Below are 16,579 nucleotides of genomic sequence, written 5' to 3'. Positions count from 1 at the left end.
GATCATATGAGTGAACTGTTCATAATCTTTTAATGGACATGTGTAAGTGTTGAGAAGAGGGATAGAGGAATTGATGAGTTGAGAAAAAAGGGGCCAGTCAGCTTTATTGAGGTTAAATTTGAGATTGGGGGAGAGATAATTGGGTAAGGTAGATCTGTTATTTGGTAAGGAGTTAGGGTTTGTAACATTGACAGATATGATAATAGGTAAATGATCACTTCCGTTAGGGTCGTCTATAATGCGCCAGGTTGAAAGCCAGAATAAATTTGGGGTGGATAAGGATAAATCAATACACGAATTGGTTGAGTTGGGTCTGCCTACATGCGTAGGTGAGCCGTTATTAAGTATATTAAGATTAGAAGAGTTCAACGCATCGTAGATTAAGTTACCCCGTCTGGTGGACGTAGTGGAACCCCAGGCTGGGTGATGGGCATTAAAGTCACCTGTAAAGAAAGAGTTGTGATCTGTGAGTTGGAAGAGAGAGTACCATACTTCAAAGGGGATAGGTGAATCATTTGGACTGTAGCAGGACCAGAATGATGTATTAGGTAAACCGTCAATATTTGTTATTTTTAGACCAATTAAATCGATATTATTTTCCAAGAGAAGTTGTTTTAAGGGGGGTTTAATTTCTATTAAAGATACATTAAGTGAGGTATGGGCGGCAATTGCGACGCCCCCGTAGCCATCGACTCGATCTTGTCTGAATAAATTAAAATTAGGAATAAAGCAATTACGGGATGGAAGTAACCAAGTCTCAGAAATAAGTATTATGGAACAATTATAGGAAGATACGAGGTGTTGGATAGAAGGTAGTCTTGCAGGAAGACTACGAACATTCCATTGTAGAATATTGACCATTAGAAGAAATAACGGAGATTTTTGGAATCGAGAGACAAGACATAAGGGATGATTCAATTAAGTTTTGAAGGGAAGAGGGAGATAAGGGAGAGAGGCTAGGGGAGTTGGATAAGGATTCGGAGAGTTTGATGCAGAAGGCATTGACCCAGGTTAGGTCAAATTGAGGAGGTTTGGGATCCTGGGACCGATTTTTACTAGCATAATCTATGAAGTGCCCATTTGGTAGGGAAAAATTAGATTGGTTGGGAACGTGAAATTGTTTTTGTTTAGAGTGAGAAGAATGATTGTTATACTTCCTATGAGGTGTATGGTGGTAATGTGATTGAGAGGTTAACGGGGGGAAAGAGTTAGTGGAGGTATCCGGAACTTGATGAGAAGGATTTAACACAGACTGTTTATTAACAATATTTGAATAGCTAAATGCACTTGAGGAGTAATTATTTTTCTTGAGAGAGACTGCTTCGCGGAAGGGTAAGTTTTCCGTAGCCATAATTTTCTTAACATCCCTTTGGAATGACCACTCTTGGCAATTCCGGTCAGTGGAGAGGTGGGGGAGTTTACAGAAGATGCAAACTGGATCTGTTGCGTTGATTGAAGGGCAAGTAGTTAATGAATGGTCATTTAAGCCACAGTGGCTGCATTTGGATTTACTGCGACAGAATTTAGCCGTGTGGCCAAATCGCAAACAGTTATTGCACTGTATGGGAGAACGGACGCTAGGAGAAATTTTGAAAATGACGTTGTAAATTGATACGGCATCTGGGATTTTGGGGGATAAAAATTTTATTTCCACAACACGAGTAGGCGTTAGGACATTATCCTTTTTGATTGAAATGCGTTTGAAGGCAATAGCGCGGACTGTGTTATCAAGTCCTTCCCAGAAATCTTCTTCGGTTAGGGAACTATCGACTCTGATAATTCCGAAAGAGTAGATAAGCGTAGATGGAATATATGCTGTAAATCCAATGTTTGCGAGTAGAGGGGAGGTGAGAAAGTTGTTGGCTGAAACTTTAGTATTGAAGGTGATTTTGATTTTTTTATGACCAATTGGTTTGATGTTGTTGATGCCAATGAAATTGGTGGAAAAAATTTTTGCATATTTTAACGGGTGCCAGTGATCAATTTTTAGGTTGATATCTGAATGTTCCGCAATGGTAGTGAACGGACCGTTATAATCCGCGGAGAAAAATTTATTAAGTTGTTCGGAATTACGTAAGGACTGTATATCGTTGGAATCGTAATTTATATTAGTGTTTGAAATATCAGCGGTGTATGTTGTATTTGCGGAAACGGGAACATTAGCGTGATCGGTTGTAGAATGCGATAAATCTATATCTATATTCATATTATTAGAGGCCGTGTCATTAGTAGAATGAGATAACGAAACGTCGTAATCGAATGTATTGTTGGGCATATTTAATACTGGTGGATTATTTTTAATCTGCTGTAGAGTGGGAGATATAGGGCTAGTTGGAGTTGATACCTTCTTAGATTGAGATGCTTTTTTACTTGTCTTGGTGGTCCATTCCTGATCCGTGTTGTGTGGTCTGGAAGCATTTGATGCTTTTTTTATTTTACCGACTGAATTGTTAAGAGCGTGCGGACGATTGTCGTCGCCGCCCGAAGACGACGCCGGCATTATACAAAAGGCGATAGCAAAACGTAGATACGGAGCGACAATTAACGAACGACTTGCTTCGATGGTTGACTTATCGCGACTGAAATATATTAATTTATAGGTATATTTTGCAATTTTTTTTAAGTGACCATGGATATTTAAATATGCATACGTATACCTCTCCTCTCCCCTGATTTTAAGCCTGGAGGGGGATTCCATTTTTCTTTTACATTTTTTCAAAAAAACCATTAAAATTGTAAACAAAGTATATTCAACAGATTTTATTATTTATTAAATTATAATTTACAATAGGTATTCATCATTTTAAATTTAATTATTAGCTATTATTAGTAGCAAAATTACTTAACCGTTCTTGATCCATTGTGGTCCTCAGATAAGTTTTAAGTCTCTTTAAACATGAAAATGATCTTTCACGGCTGGCAGTTGTAAATTTGTAATGGGTATAGTAAGAAATGTACGAATAATTTATGTTAAAATCAGAAATCCGTTTTGTAAATCATCATTCTTAATAAATTCTATTTTCTATACCATAGTATTAGCTGTTTCTATGTTTGAGTGCTTCAACTTAAACAATCTATTATAAACTTCAATTTCGCTATTCAGATGTTTTAAATCAAAGTCGTAGGTGTTACAAACAATTTTTAATGCTTCATAATATGGTTGATTATCATTAATTATTATTTCTTTTATTTAGCTGGTTTTCTAAACGTTATTGAGTTCAGGGTCCCTTTTCCTCACCACCTAGCTTACATGGAAAGTTTTTTTACGAGGTATTTTAAGAGGATCAATGTTTTTACTCTCCTAAAGCCTATCGATTTGTTCGCGATGAATTTAATTGTGTACTTCCTTGTCCAAGAACACTTAGTAAGTGGTATTTACATGTCGACGCTGAACCGGGATATACCAAAGAAGCTATTGACACGCTTTTTTGGTTTGTAAGAATTCTTCCACTCAGATTTACTGTTCATTGCTCATGGATGAAATCTCAATTAGAAAGCACGTCGAATGGTATGGTTACGGTTATCATGGTTATAATAATTTTGGATCAGAAATTCAAAACGAAACTTTGAAGGAGGCTACAGAATGCTTTGTTTTAATGGTTGTTGGGATTAATGCTTCGTGGAAAATCCCTGTTGGATATTATACTTACTCCGTAAACAATACCGCCTTAACAACCTGTAATAATTATGTAAAGGATTTAGGATTTACTCTCACTCGGAACCTGTGCCCTAATATGCACATTCAGATAATATGTTGTAAAGCTCTTAAACTACTAGGTTTCATAAACCGTGTCTCTTCAGACTTTCACTTGCTCTCCCCTCTAAAAACTCTTGTCTGCTCCCTAGTCCGTCCCATCCTTGAGTATGGTTCCGTCCTCTGGGACCCGTCCACTGCTTCCGCACGTAGTATGATAGAAAGGGTTCAAAGAAAATTCCTCTGTCAAGCTGCTTACAAATTAAATGTAGTCTGTCCACCTCACGATTACACGCCAATCCAACGCCTCTTTTCCTTGGAAAGCCACGCCGATCGTCGTCATTCAGCTAACTTGACATTTCTATCTAATCTTCTTTCATCTAAAATTGACAGTCCTGAATCACTATCCCGTGTTTCATTTAATGTCCCCTCCCGCCATACACGATCATCTGTTCCATTTCATATACCTTTCTCTTCCTCAAACTACTATCTTAACTCACCGATCATCCGTCTTATGCGCATTGCCAACACTAACCCTTCATTCTCTCTCTAAAATTTGAGCCTCGTTTCCTTAACTTTTAAAACTATTATTATTATACTATTATATTCATGTATTAAAGGGTTCGTCCCGTATTGTAAAAATAAAAAATAAAATAAAAAAAATAAAAAAAATATGGACAAATATTATAAGCGATTCTTTCCTTAAAAACTACAAACTACCCTGTACGTTCATTTATAAAAGATGCTGAGTCGCTAAAGATATTTACCGAAGCAAACATTATTTAGAATTTAACGGAAGATGTAAAGATTCTTTGTCAGAGATGGTTTGATGGGCTGATAAAGAACCATTGGAAGGTTTTCCCCTCTCTTTAACAGTTGTCACAAAAGATACTCGTGATAAATGGACTGAATATACTTCAAAAAGACAATTGAATGAGTCAAAAAGATTTGATATAGGGAAAAATGTATCTACAAGTTGTGCTAGTAATTGGCAAAGAAGCAGTCGCATCATTATATTTTGGTGTCAAATTTCCACCAGATATCTTTAGTAAACCAGTATTAAGGAAATGTAAACAGAAGTATATGCTTAGAAATAAATGAAAAGTGCTCAATTAAATCTCTCTTTGTTTTAGTGGTTCAATTTATACCATAAGTGCTGATAAGTTTTTTTATTAATTACTGGACTCCTTGTCAATTGGTAGTTTACAAACATATTCAAAAACCATATTGTAGACTAGCTATTGACGCTACAAGAAGCTTAGTAAAAAAATAATGACAAATCAAACCACGTATTTTGGTCAAAGCAAAAGCAATAGCAGATGAATTAGGGGTGGATTCTGAAATAAAAATAGTTAGGAAGCGTATAAAAAAAAACTTTGTTTATGAGAGTTCAGATGATACTGATCATAGAACTGCAGTCGAAAAATTTAAACATGAATTTTTTTACACATTGATGGACGTTGTTACTACATCATTGACAGATCGTTTTGAAATTTTAAAGATCCTTGTTGATTTATGGAATTTTTTGTATGATTTAAAAAATGTACCTGAAAATGAAAACGAATTATTGAAACACTGTATGGATCTACACAATCACCTTAAAGATGGATCTGACTCTGATATTGATGGTGTCGAATTATGCACAGAGATTGTGAACATCAAGCAATTGTTAAAATCTTGTTTGGACGTAAGTTCACCTCTTAATATTCTCCAATACATTTTTGACTATGAACTCCAAGACATATTTCCAAATCTTTGGATTGCTTTAAGATTATTATTGACGTTACCAGTGACGTAGCTAGTGGTGAGTGGAGTTTCTCAAAATTAAAATTCATAAAAACATACTTGCGATCTTCTATGGCTAATGAACGTTTAGTCTCACTATCGGTTTTATCTATAGAAAACGAAATAGCTGCGGAAATTGATTTTTCTACAATTATACGGAGTTTTGCAGAGAGAAAATCAAGAAAAGTGTTGATCGATAACAAATTTAAATAAATATTTTATTTATGTTATGTTTTATTGTACATTCTATTTCCATTTATTATTAATTTCTGTATTACTATTATTTTTTTTTTTTACTAGTATGTAAGTATTTTGTATTTATATGTGAATATTATACCTATTACATTATATTTCGTCATAATATGTTATTTTTTTTTTAATTATGACGATAACAAATAATGTACAAGTTAAGCATTATATATCATTTTTCCGTATTTCTGTCCACGAACAACATTTTTTCCGAATATTATATTATGGATTGTATGAAAAAGGCGCTAGTTGGCATTTTGGCCTGGGGCGTCATTTAGCCTTGCGCCGGGCCTGTCTGGCAGTTCCGTCTATAAAAGCCCAACAGTTTTGATTTGGTGCTTTTTTATTTGATATTGCCTATTACAATAATAAAGTAATACAAACGTTTTAGTTGCCTATACTCTTAATCCGTATTATGCCTCACTTTTGCATAGTATTTTAATTTTGATTCATTTAGCCAAGGTTAATTATTCAAATTGTGTAAAAGATGTCCATGGTTAGTTTCTATCACGGTATATTATAATATACCGTGGTTTCTATGATAGACATTACATGGTTGCTAATAGTACTTATATATGGAGAACTTAATCCGAACGTCCTTTCTATGTTACTTAACCCATTTGGATCTCTTTAGCCATATTAAAATATTTTTTTCCTGCGCTTTTTTGAAAATATTATATTATTATATTTTGATTTGTGTCATAAAAAGAGTCAAAGTATTTTGAAATTTGTATGATGTATTTTTAAATGCTTATTCAAACATCTGGATAAAACAATTTGCGGTTATATGTTTTTTAGTTACATCAAAAAAACTATAATACTTATAAACTATAACTTAATAATCAATTTAATCGAAGCTGCTTTTTCGTAAAATTCTGAGTCTATGACCTCTCAAAAGTCCCAACTAGATTATTTTTTACACCAGGAAATATGATGAAATTGAAAATCGAAGCATTATTTCTATTAGCAAAAATGTGTACTGACAGAAAAAACACTCATCGTTGTAAAATAAATGTGTTTATTGTTTAAAATAGCAATATAATATTTATAAGATGTTTAAAATAAAATATGTAATATAGTTTTTTGATAACAATTAGAGGTAGTTTGGTTTTATTACACGTGTGACGTGATTATAAATGTTAGATGATAATTTGCATTTTCACATTATTTCATTGTACCTATGTATTAAATATTTTTATTCATACATTATATTATAATATATTTATGCGTCTGCAATGGTAAGGGAGAACAAATGTTGTATAGAAAACTGTCCAGGGTTACATAAATCTAGGTTTAGCATCCCAGAACGTTTCTTCAATAAATGGCAAGAAGCAATTGGAACACCCTTAACCAAAAGATCAAGAATTTGTGGAGCTCATTTTTATAAAAATGATATTTATGATACTTGGACTTCTGGTGAAGGGTCAAGTCAGTATTCGGTAAGTCGTAAGTTTAATTTTTGATAATAATCATTGTCATGATAATTAATTATAACTTTTAAAATGTGTAAAACTATAAGTACCTAACATATACTTAGTTTAATGCTAAATGTTATCATTGATATTGACTAACTTTTTTGTTCTAAAATATTTATAGATATGCTTAAAAAAACCTAGATTAAAAGATGGAGCAGTTCCTAAATTACTTTTAAATGGCAACACTGGAAATGTGATACACCCATAACTCTTAATTCCTCCAATAGTTTTAATACCGAAACCTAGTATTCACTTTGATTCAAAAGTGGTTGAAATCAATCAGGTTCAAAAATTTATTTTTATTTTTTATTACAATCTACATTTTTCTTAAATAGCCTAAACAGTTAATTCTAATCTCTGATCTTAACTGAATACATGAGAATAAATAAAAATAATGATTATTTAATATATATATTTTAGAATACTAATGGAAATATGAATTGGAGTATCTCTTCTGATATTAATAGTAGTTATACATCTAAAATCTGCAGTACAACTTTGTCAAATAATAATAATGCAAATTTGGAATTATATAATCTTATGCTGAAGAACAATTATAACATCAAATTGCCATCTTGTTGGTTAAATGACCTTACAACTAATAAAAACCTTAAAACTAAATTTATAACATTTTTTAAAATGGGATGTTATGGCAACAGGTGTCAACGTATTGTTGAAAAGCAATTAGTAGTTACTGAAAGTATGTATTATGTATACATAATAATTTGAACTAAAAGAATCAACATATATTTTATAATATTTTTTTAGAGTCTGTACTTGTATATGTACTTGAGGTAAAGCTATCTGTTGAAGAATTAGAAATGCTTTATCCTACTTCATCTGTTACTTTAATAAAGTCCACCATTTTAGATGTTATATAATTTATGTAATAAATTAAATATATATTATTATTTATGATTAAAACTTTGAAATATTTAAAATTTAAATACCTAAGTAGGTATCTATATATTATAAATTATAATAGGTATAACACAATAATTAATAAGTATTAACTACATACTACATATTTCAGATTAAACATAAATTACTTTTGAATATTTTTTTTTTGATAGTTCTGATAATAAGTACATATATTATACACTAGGGATAAACTTTAGCCGCTAAAGTAGCGCTAGGTGGTTTGACACATCTTTGCAACTAGTGTATTTAGTTTATCACATTCCGTTCCGTATCCAGTATATCTTAATTCATGGTTGTAATAGAAAAACAATCTAATGTAGAAACTTTTTCTTTCAGTTTTAAAATTAAATTTGCTCCCAAGTCTTCGGTACGTCTAACACAGGTTCTAACTGAGAGACTGATGTCTTCAAATTGATTTTTTTTTCTCGGGGCATATTTGATTTACAACGGCTAACATACATTTTTTTATAAACTCAGAGTCGTTAAATGGACAATTACACTTGGCTATCATTTCAGCAACTACAAAAATAGCACGTACTCTTGATTCGTTTTGATTATTTTGTAATTTAAAACTATTTTGTTGATTATTTAATGAACTTTAAATTATTTATTTTAATTTGTCAAAGATCATCAGTGAGATTGTCAAATTTTAATAAATGCTCGTGTTTCATTACTGTCGTTTAACATTATACTATTTTACAGATAAAATAGTTTTTTGGCAAATTAAACATAACAGTTCGCCTTTATTTTCGATAAAAAAATATAAATTCGTCCGTGATTCGTTGTATGTACGACGTTCATCACAAATTTTACGTTTTTTCGACATTGATAATTATTAATTTACAAAAAACTTGAGCAGTTAAAATTTAATCTTCACGGTTCTTATGCGATGTTTTGGACGTTGTAATTTGGAATATTTTAAAACGAACTGCAATGAGACCAAAATCAGATAAGTATTTGTCGTAATCGACGATATATACATTATATACGATTAGATTACGACCTAGATTACGTTCTCGCTCATACTTTATCTCAAATTGTTGTAATAATATCATGATTCGATTTTATTTATTGTAATTTAAGATATACAATTAAAATTTTAAACACCATGAAATATATTTGGAGGGCCGCAGAAAAAAGTTCCGCTGGCTGCGAGTTGCCGGTGCCTGCTGTAAACACGTAGAAGTAGTTAGATTATAAATTGATTGAAAAATGTACACCAGTTGTGATTTCCGCCGGGAGCGCTGCCTACCCGATGGAGGCTCATAATTAGGGTTCGGATTTGAAGGCAAATGCGTTTCTTTTATTAACCATAATAGAAAAATAATTTTTATACAAAAATGTGTTTCATTTAATTTTTTAGACGATGGATTTTTACCTTTTTTGCCTTTTTACTTGTAAATGCCTTTTTGCCTTTTTTTTACCTTTTGTACTTATAAATGCCTATTTTGTGTTTAATTTTTCAGTTGATTTTATAATTTTATACACAGATTGCGTATTATCGCTACAAATGGGTTTTATTATTCGCAATATTTATCGATATCGTCTTATCGATTATTTGGTATAGTCATAAAATTACCCGTATACCTATTTAAAGATTGAGATATGTTCGTAATGCGTAGATTCAAGATTGTTCGTCAGTCCGCCCGCATTTGTCGATCGCAATAATTGTCGTTCAATAATTTTTCCACGCATTTATTTTATTCTGTTTTTTTAATTATGCCAAAAGTTAAACAAAATCACAATTCCAAGTTGAAAAAGTATGTTTCAGAATTCGGTGAAAATATTTTACCTAATTTTTTAATATTTAAAATTTTTAATGGATTAATTTTATATTGTAAAATTTGTGACGTCAAAGTGTCAAGTGAGAAAAAATTCCATATTCAGCAACATATCGGAAGAGATAAACACTAAAATGCGCTTGCAAAAATTGAAAATAGTAAAAAAATTCAACTTTTCATTAATAAAAATACCATTAAGTCAGATTTCAATTACGATTTGTTTAACGCGTTGGTTGCGGCAAATATCCCTATAAATAAATTGAATAATGACGTTGAATGGTTTAATAGGAAACTAAGTGGTGCATTGCAGCAGGAGTGCGCATGTAGGCATATTACCGTACCCAACGGACTCGGAAAAAAGAAACTTAAATAATACCAGGGATAAGGAGATACAATTTAGTGAAGGGTTTCTGTGTGGACGTGTGGTGCAAATGTACAATGACCGCAAATTGCAAACCAAAAATGTATTAATATATACATTAATTTTTAAGAATTTAAAATTTCTAATAAAAAAAAATACCGTATAAAACATTGATTTATTATCATTTAATTATACTATTATTTCTAATAATTATTTATCAATTATCAAAATAACAACCAACAACGCTGGTAGATCTGGACGTCAATACAATATTGTAATACCTAGTTTATTTTAAGTAATAAATAATAATTTTCTTATTCATATAATACAATATTAACACAAAGGAATGCAAAATGTCAACAATATATCATTGTTATTTAACTAAACATGACATGGTGCGTGCAAATTATTTTAACAGAATGTTTTACTAAATAGTATAATAATTAATATTATTGAGCACATTTATTAATATTTTTTGAAGGTGTTTGAATTCGAAAACATGCCGTTTTCACACAATGAGATCGAAAAATAAATTGTTGTTAAAAAAAGCATTTGTTGTTCAACGACTGTTTATCCAATGTATATAAAGTATACATTCTCTGATACAAATTATGTATTTTAATTGATAAAACACGATTGCGATTGTGTAACCTTTTTTGTTGTAACGCGAATGCACACGTTTATCGGCTAAATAATGACATTTTTTTTATATGATGTACAATTTGGAAAATACTTTTTCTGTTGCACAATAATTGTGGTAATTTTTATAATTTTTATTTTTTTTTCGTGCGATATTGCATGGTAGATCGTATTTTTAAAGTATCATTGAACACAAGAACCATTATTATAAATCCAAGGTTTGATTAAAAAAAAAATATTTCCTTCTCTTCGAGACTTATTTACACAACTTATTTAGCCAATAATTCTTATTAATCACATTTTTTTATTTATACTAGGTAATTCATAAAAATTATTAGAAAATAAATATTGAATAGAATATAAGTTTTTCAATCATTTCGATTCACGCATTTCATTTTGTATATAATTGTATGTACTAAGTTGCACGTAAACGATTCGACAACGTCATATAAAAAAGGATAGGTAAATTCGATCGCAATCGTGCCATTTATTTATTCTCAATCGTGTAAATGTGGAGTATTCAATTTTTGAAAATTAAGAAATTCATCGAATGTGTGACCTAAAAAAACATCTAAAATGATCTACTGTGTAATTTTTAATAACCTACCCATTTAACTAACACAAAATAAGTAATACAATATTTATACCTAGGCACTAAAAATGTATATTATAAAAATTGAATTTAAATATTTTTTATATATTTTAAGAATAATACAATCAAATATTAATTTTATTCTTCAAATTTATAATTTTGCATAAACATAAAAAAAAATAAGAACTTACTAAAATATATGTATACGGAATACATTTTTATACAATTTAATTAATTAGGTACTGTTTTAATTATTTATTGATACCATCATGCGTCGATCAAGTGCCACGGTTATAATTCTGAGGTGGTGCCATGCATTTCACGTCTATAGTTCATTTTTAAAACAGACCACATCGCCTCAATTGCTTGAGTGTTTAGACTAAAAAAATGTTCCAAATGATTTACTGTAATAACCTAGAGAGTAGAGATTGGAGATTTGCATACGCTTCTTACTCGCCCAATTTAACAGCTATATTTACTAGCCAAAATGCAATTTTAAATTATTGGTATTAATTAGTGTAACAAGGCCATCGTGCAACGTGGCCTAAACAAAAATTATTTTATTTTATCCAACTCATACCGAAATCCACAATCCTTCAATACGTCTAGTATTGCTTCTCATAGTTTTTTGTATGCTGGTATTTTCTCTATCTGAATCTGATTAAAATATCTGTTCAGTCGGTTGTTTCCATAATAATATATATCCTAGGTTTTAATTTACGTTTTATTCTTAATAATGTGTTACTTATTTGAATTTACTCACTGATAGGTAGGTATAAATATTGAAACGAGTACAACATGCTATCACAAATTTCTACAAGGATTAAACCAGTTTCAAATGTAGATGGAATAACTGTGATTCCACTATAAACTATAGAATACAATTCGGCCACTGATATTTTTACATTTAAAAAAAAAACAATATACGAAAACATGCAATCACTACAATGACACTGTTGAAGTTGAATTATTTGTGTAGTATATATCAATAACCATTAGTCTAGTCTAATTTATCTATGCAATATAATTTATTATAAAATATCCAGCAAATAAGATACATCACATACTCTATCTAATAAAATACTTGTGTAAGATTAAATATTGTATGCCACAAACAAGTGAACATTTTACCGTAGGCCACACATTCAATGAATGTTGACAATTAATATGTTTTATTATTAATCCTGTGCAAGTATAAGGCGCTTATTATAAAATGTTTTTTTCCTAAAAAACATGTTAAAAAATAAAATATTACATAAACCGTATAACATGTATTGTTACATAACATATAGGTAGATACATAATATATTTGTACCGATACACTTTATACAATGACATATTTAACAAATATTTCTTAGTTGTGGCTTAAATATTTAAAACAAACATTTTAATCGTAAAAAAGCTCTTTACACATATAGTTACAACAAATAATTTTTTTTCATATTTTTCGATTTGTTTTCTCTGAAAACAAAATGAAATGCGCATCAGCTAATGAAACTTCATAACGTATTTAAGTTAACTATCGTATAGTTACCCAACGTTTTTATGAAACCAAAATGTAAATACGCCATTGTATATTATATAAAACAATATAATTTAACACAATAAAATATAATAATAAACAATGTATACAACATTTTAATGCGTTGAAATCTAAGGACTAAGGTTGATGTGTGTGAAACAATGTAGGATAAAATAACATTTTACAATTAAATATATTCTTTTTAATTTAACAGTGATTGTATCGCATTAAAAAATAATATATCAACGGAAAATATTTTACTTGAAGTCTTGAGATACCTACCTAAGGATAAGTTAAACGTTGCACAATAGAATTCTTATTATATGCAATGATACAACATTACATGGTATACTTTGACTGATCTACATCCACTATAAAACAGCTTATCGGTGAAAATTTATACACCAAGCTTAAAGACGTATACTATGTATGTTCTAGTTGTACTTATATAGTTACGTACCTATCTATGCAGGTAGGTACTTACTGAATCAATAGGTAAGATATAGGTGGCTAGCAAAAATAAGAAAAAAAATGTTTTGGTAAATCCGAATTGGTTCCCGGGTTGTTATGAAGAGTTATCATATTTATAATCCAGATTAATTTTATTTTCAATTTTCCAACACCGTTTTAATATTATATGTTATTCTTTAATTTAAATTATTTTTTAAAACAGGTTATATAATATTATGTTATGTCATTATAAATCGCTTATTAATAATTATCAATATATTAATATAATAATTAATAATAATAATAATAAAAACATATAATTTAAAAAAAAAATACTGACTAAGTAAAAATGAAAAAAAACTTGAAATTTTTTTATAAAAAGGTACTTATTTAGAAACGCCATGTTGTTGACATTTATCCATTTCTTTAATTTTAAATATTTACGTATTTTATAGTTTAATGTATGTTACAGTTTAAACATTTTTTAAATATCAATAAAATGAAAATTGGTTTTGAATTTTTCAAATTATTATGTCACATTTTACAATTGTTTGAAAATATCGGGAATCAATTCGGACGTTAATTTTTAGGTATGGGAACCAATTATTCGGATGCAGCCAAAATATGTTTGTACCTATTTCCGGTGCATTTCATTTATTCATTGGTGTGAGTAGATACATTAATGTGTACCTAATTAACATGTTGTGAACTTTTACACTTTTTATGTCATATTACAATTATATATCAATGTCTTTGTGGATTGATTACAATGACATTCTCTCTTTATAAGTGATTATGTGCGTAATAAATAAATATGCAAATTATTGTATTAATTAAGAGTAGAATATTTGTAGGATACCAAGTAGGCATTTAAGACTATTTTACAACGCCATATCAGTATTATTATACAACCCTAATTATCGAAACGGCTAAAATAATAATAATAATAATAATAATAATAATAATAATAATAATATAATGATCTTCGTATAAAATGGAAATTATTGTCTAACAATGGAATCAAATACATAGTTAACAAAGTGTACAAACAATTGAATATAAATTAATATTATCGCAATGCAATTCAAAGCACAAATATAAAATTGTATTACAATATATCACGTACTATCAATAATAACCACTAAAGTTAACGTATTAAACAATATTAATTAAATCAATGGAAAAATAATAATTATCATGATATACCTAAATATGTTATTAAACGGGGGTTTCACCAAACGAATCATTGAAATTAGTTTCAAACTACCGATCAACGACCATTATCATTTTGGTATATATAGGTAAATTAGGTACAGTATTTGTTTTTTATTTCTAAAGCAGATGATTAAGTGTGACATACAATTAATTATACAATAATGTCTTTCAATGTACATTACATTTAAGTATGTAATGCAAGTAAGTAATTTTTAGATTTAAAACGGCCTTACATTGGCAGAAGCCATAAGGTGTATAATATGTGTATAGTATAGAATAATAATAATAATTAAAAAAAAAGATACATAATGAACTTGTTATATGGGTTTAGGTATAATAACATATTATGATTTGTTAGAGACGCGGAAAAAATAATAAATAAGAATGTAACTGATTACTATCTTACAAAGTATAACGGAATAGAGGAAATTATAATCGGAATGAGACAAATTAGTATAATATATTATTTATGGCCGGTTGATATACTTGATGATATATTATAATGATAACCTATACCATTGATTGAATTAAGTTCGTCGAGCAATACGTAATCGTCTAAAAATATACCTAAATAATGTAATATTTTAATATAGAAATATATTATGCGTGTTACATTATATTATACGATCATTGCGCTGTCGTATGGCGGACACCACTGTGTATAAAATATTAGTAACAGTATAATATTATTCTATTGAATGCGAGTTTGCGGCTTACAGCAGACGCAGAGAAGAAGTAGCGTTACTGATACATTTTATTAGGAAACACAGAGCCGAATACCAAAACCGCCGGATAGACTTGTTGCCTAGCAATATGTATCTGATTGCCAGCACGACAAACACCATTTGGCTAGTCCGGTGTAGGTAGTACATTCTGAAACAATGAAAAAAACTGATTAAATACGTGTATCTAAGAGGTTAGATTTTTAGATTAAGTAGTCGTCCTTGACCTTCACATTCCTTTAATATACCATTTTAATCGTTAATATTCAAGTTGTATTAAGGATGATTTAAATTCCTAATGGATCAAAAGAGCTACCTCATAAATTTTGTAATGTATTTTTTAGGCTTGGGGTTAGTAAAAGCACTCAACAAGTTTTAATAGATTAAAAAAATGAACATTGTGATTTAAAGAGATTTTTATTTTATTTTTTTTTTCATTTTCCAATAGCAATTGAAAAAATCACAAGACGGAGTAAAATAAAAAAATGTATGTATATAAAACTGGTAATATTTTCAAAATATTAACATAAGCTATATCAAACTTCAATCAGTGTCAACATCAATCATTCATTAAAAACTTTAAAAATTGACGCGACCACACGTGATGTGGCCATGCACGGTACGGGATTTGAACCCGTGACCCACGAGACTGGGGTGACAGTCTCGTAACAATGAGCCACCGAGGTCTTAAATGTTGTCGCAATAGTGTCAAAATGTTACCAACTTGTCGGACTTGTAGGTAAAGTGGTTCTGGTAAACAAAATGATATGTTACGGGTCAGCCGTAAAAAATCTTTCTCGGATTGGGTCATACTTGTGAATTCCTGTCTTTGAGTGTGATGATTCTAAGCCAATACATGGCAGTAGAGTAGTAATCTAGATATTCTGGTAAAATGGTGTTTTCTAGATCAGAAGCATCTGTTATTAACTCAGAATAGATAGTTCGTGAGATATCGACTAGAACCGAGTTCATTGTGGAAAACGATTCTAGAGGTAGAGCCTCCCGAGTGCGCACACCTAATCCAAACAACGATGCATCCGCTGGATTCACCTCGGTCAGTTTAACCTGAGAGGTGTCGTGTAGTTTGGTTGGTGGCGGCAGAGTTGGGGGAGCGGTTTTGGTACTCGGCTTTCCCCTTCTCTGGGAACGGTCCTGGTGTGGTTTTTCAACCCA

At 30.2% G+C, this 16,579-nt stretch overlaps 2 protein-coding genes and 1 pseudogene across 3 annotated transcripts in view; 1 reads left to right on the top strand and 2 right to left on the bottom strand.

The window, feature by feature from the left end:
• Positions 1–707: 707 nt before the first annotated feature.
• Positions 708–2,574, bottom strand: LOC132927122 (uncharacterized). The gene has a single exon (XM_060991580.1). It carries the CDS (start codon positions 2,498–2,500, stop codon positions 830–832), a length of 1,671 nt encoding a protein of 556 aa, XP_060847563.1. The 5' UTR covers positions 2,501–2,574; the 3' UTR covers positions 708–829.
• Positions 2,575–6,836: 4,262 nt separating this feature from the next.
• On the top strand, positions 6,837–7,538 carry LOC132923679 (uncharacterized; annotated as a pseudogene).
• A 4,968-nt stretch (positions 7,539–12,506) lies between these two features.
• Positions 12,507–16,579, bottom strand: part of LOC132924166 (putative fatty acyl-CoA reductase CG5065) — a 50,805-nt gene continuing 46,732 nt past the window's right edge. For both annotated transcript variants that reach the window (XM_060988308.1, XM_060988309.1), the window contains exon 9: positions 12,507–15,557. In XM_060988308.1, coding sequence (XP_060844291.1) covers positions 15,398–15,557 — 160 coding nt within the window. In that variant the 3' untranslated portion in view covers positions 12,507–15,397. The remainder of the gene's footprint in view (positions 15,558–16,579) is intronic.

The sequence above is a fragment of the Rhopalosiphum padi genome, chromosome 3 (genome assembly GCF_020882245.1).
Source record: "Rhopalosiphum padi isolate XX-2018 chromosome 3, ASM2088224v1, whole genome shotgun sequence".
Classification (NCBI taxonomy): Eukaryota; Metazoa; Arthropoda; class Insecta; order Hemiptera; family Aphididae; genus Rhopalosiphum; species Rhopalosiphum padi.
Note: the sequence above shows the minus strand (reverse complement) of the source record. Positions and strands in the feature narration are given on the sequence as shown.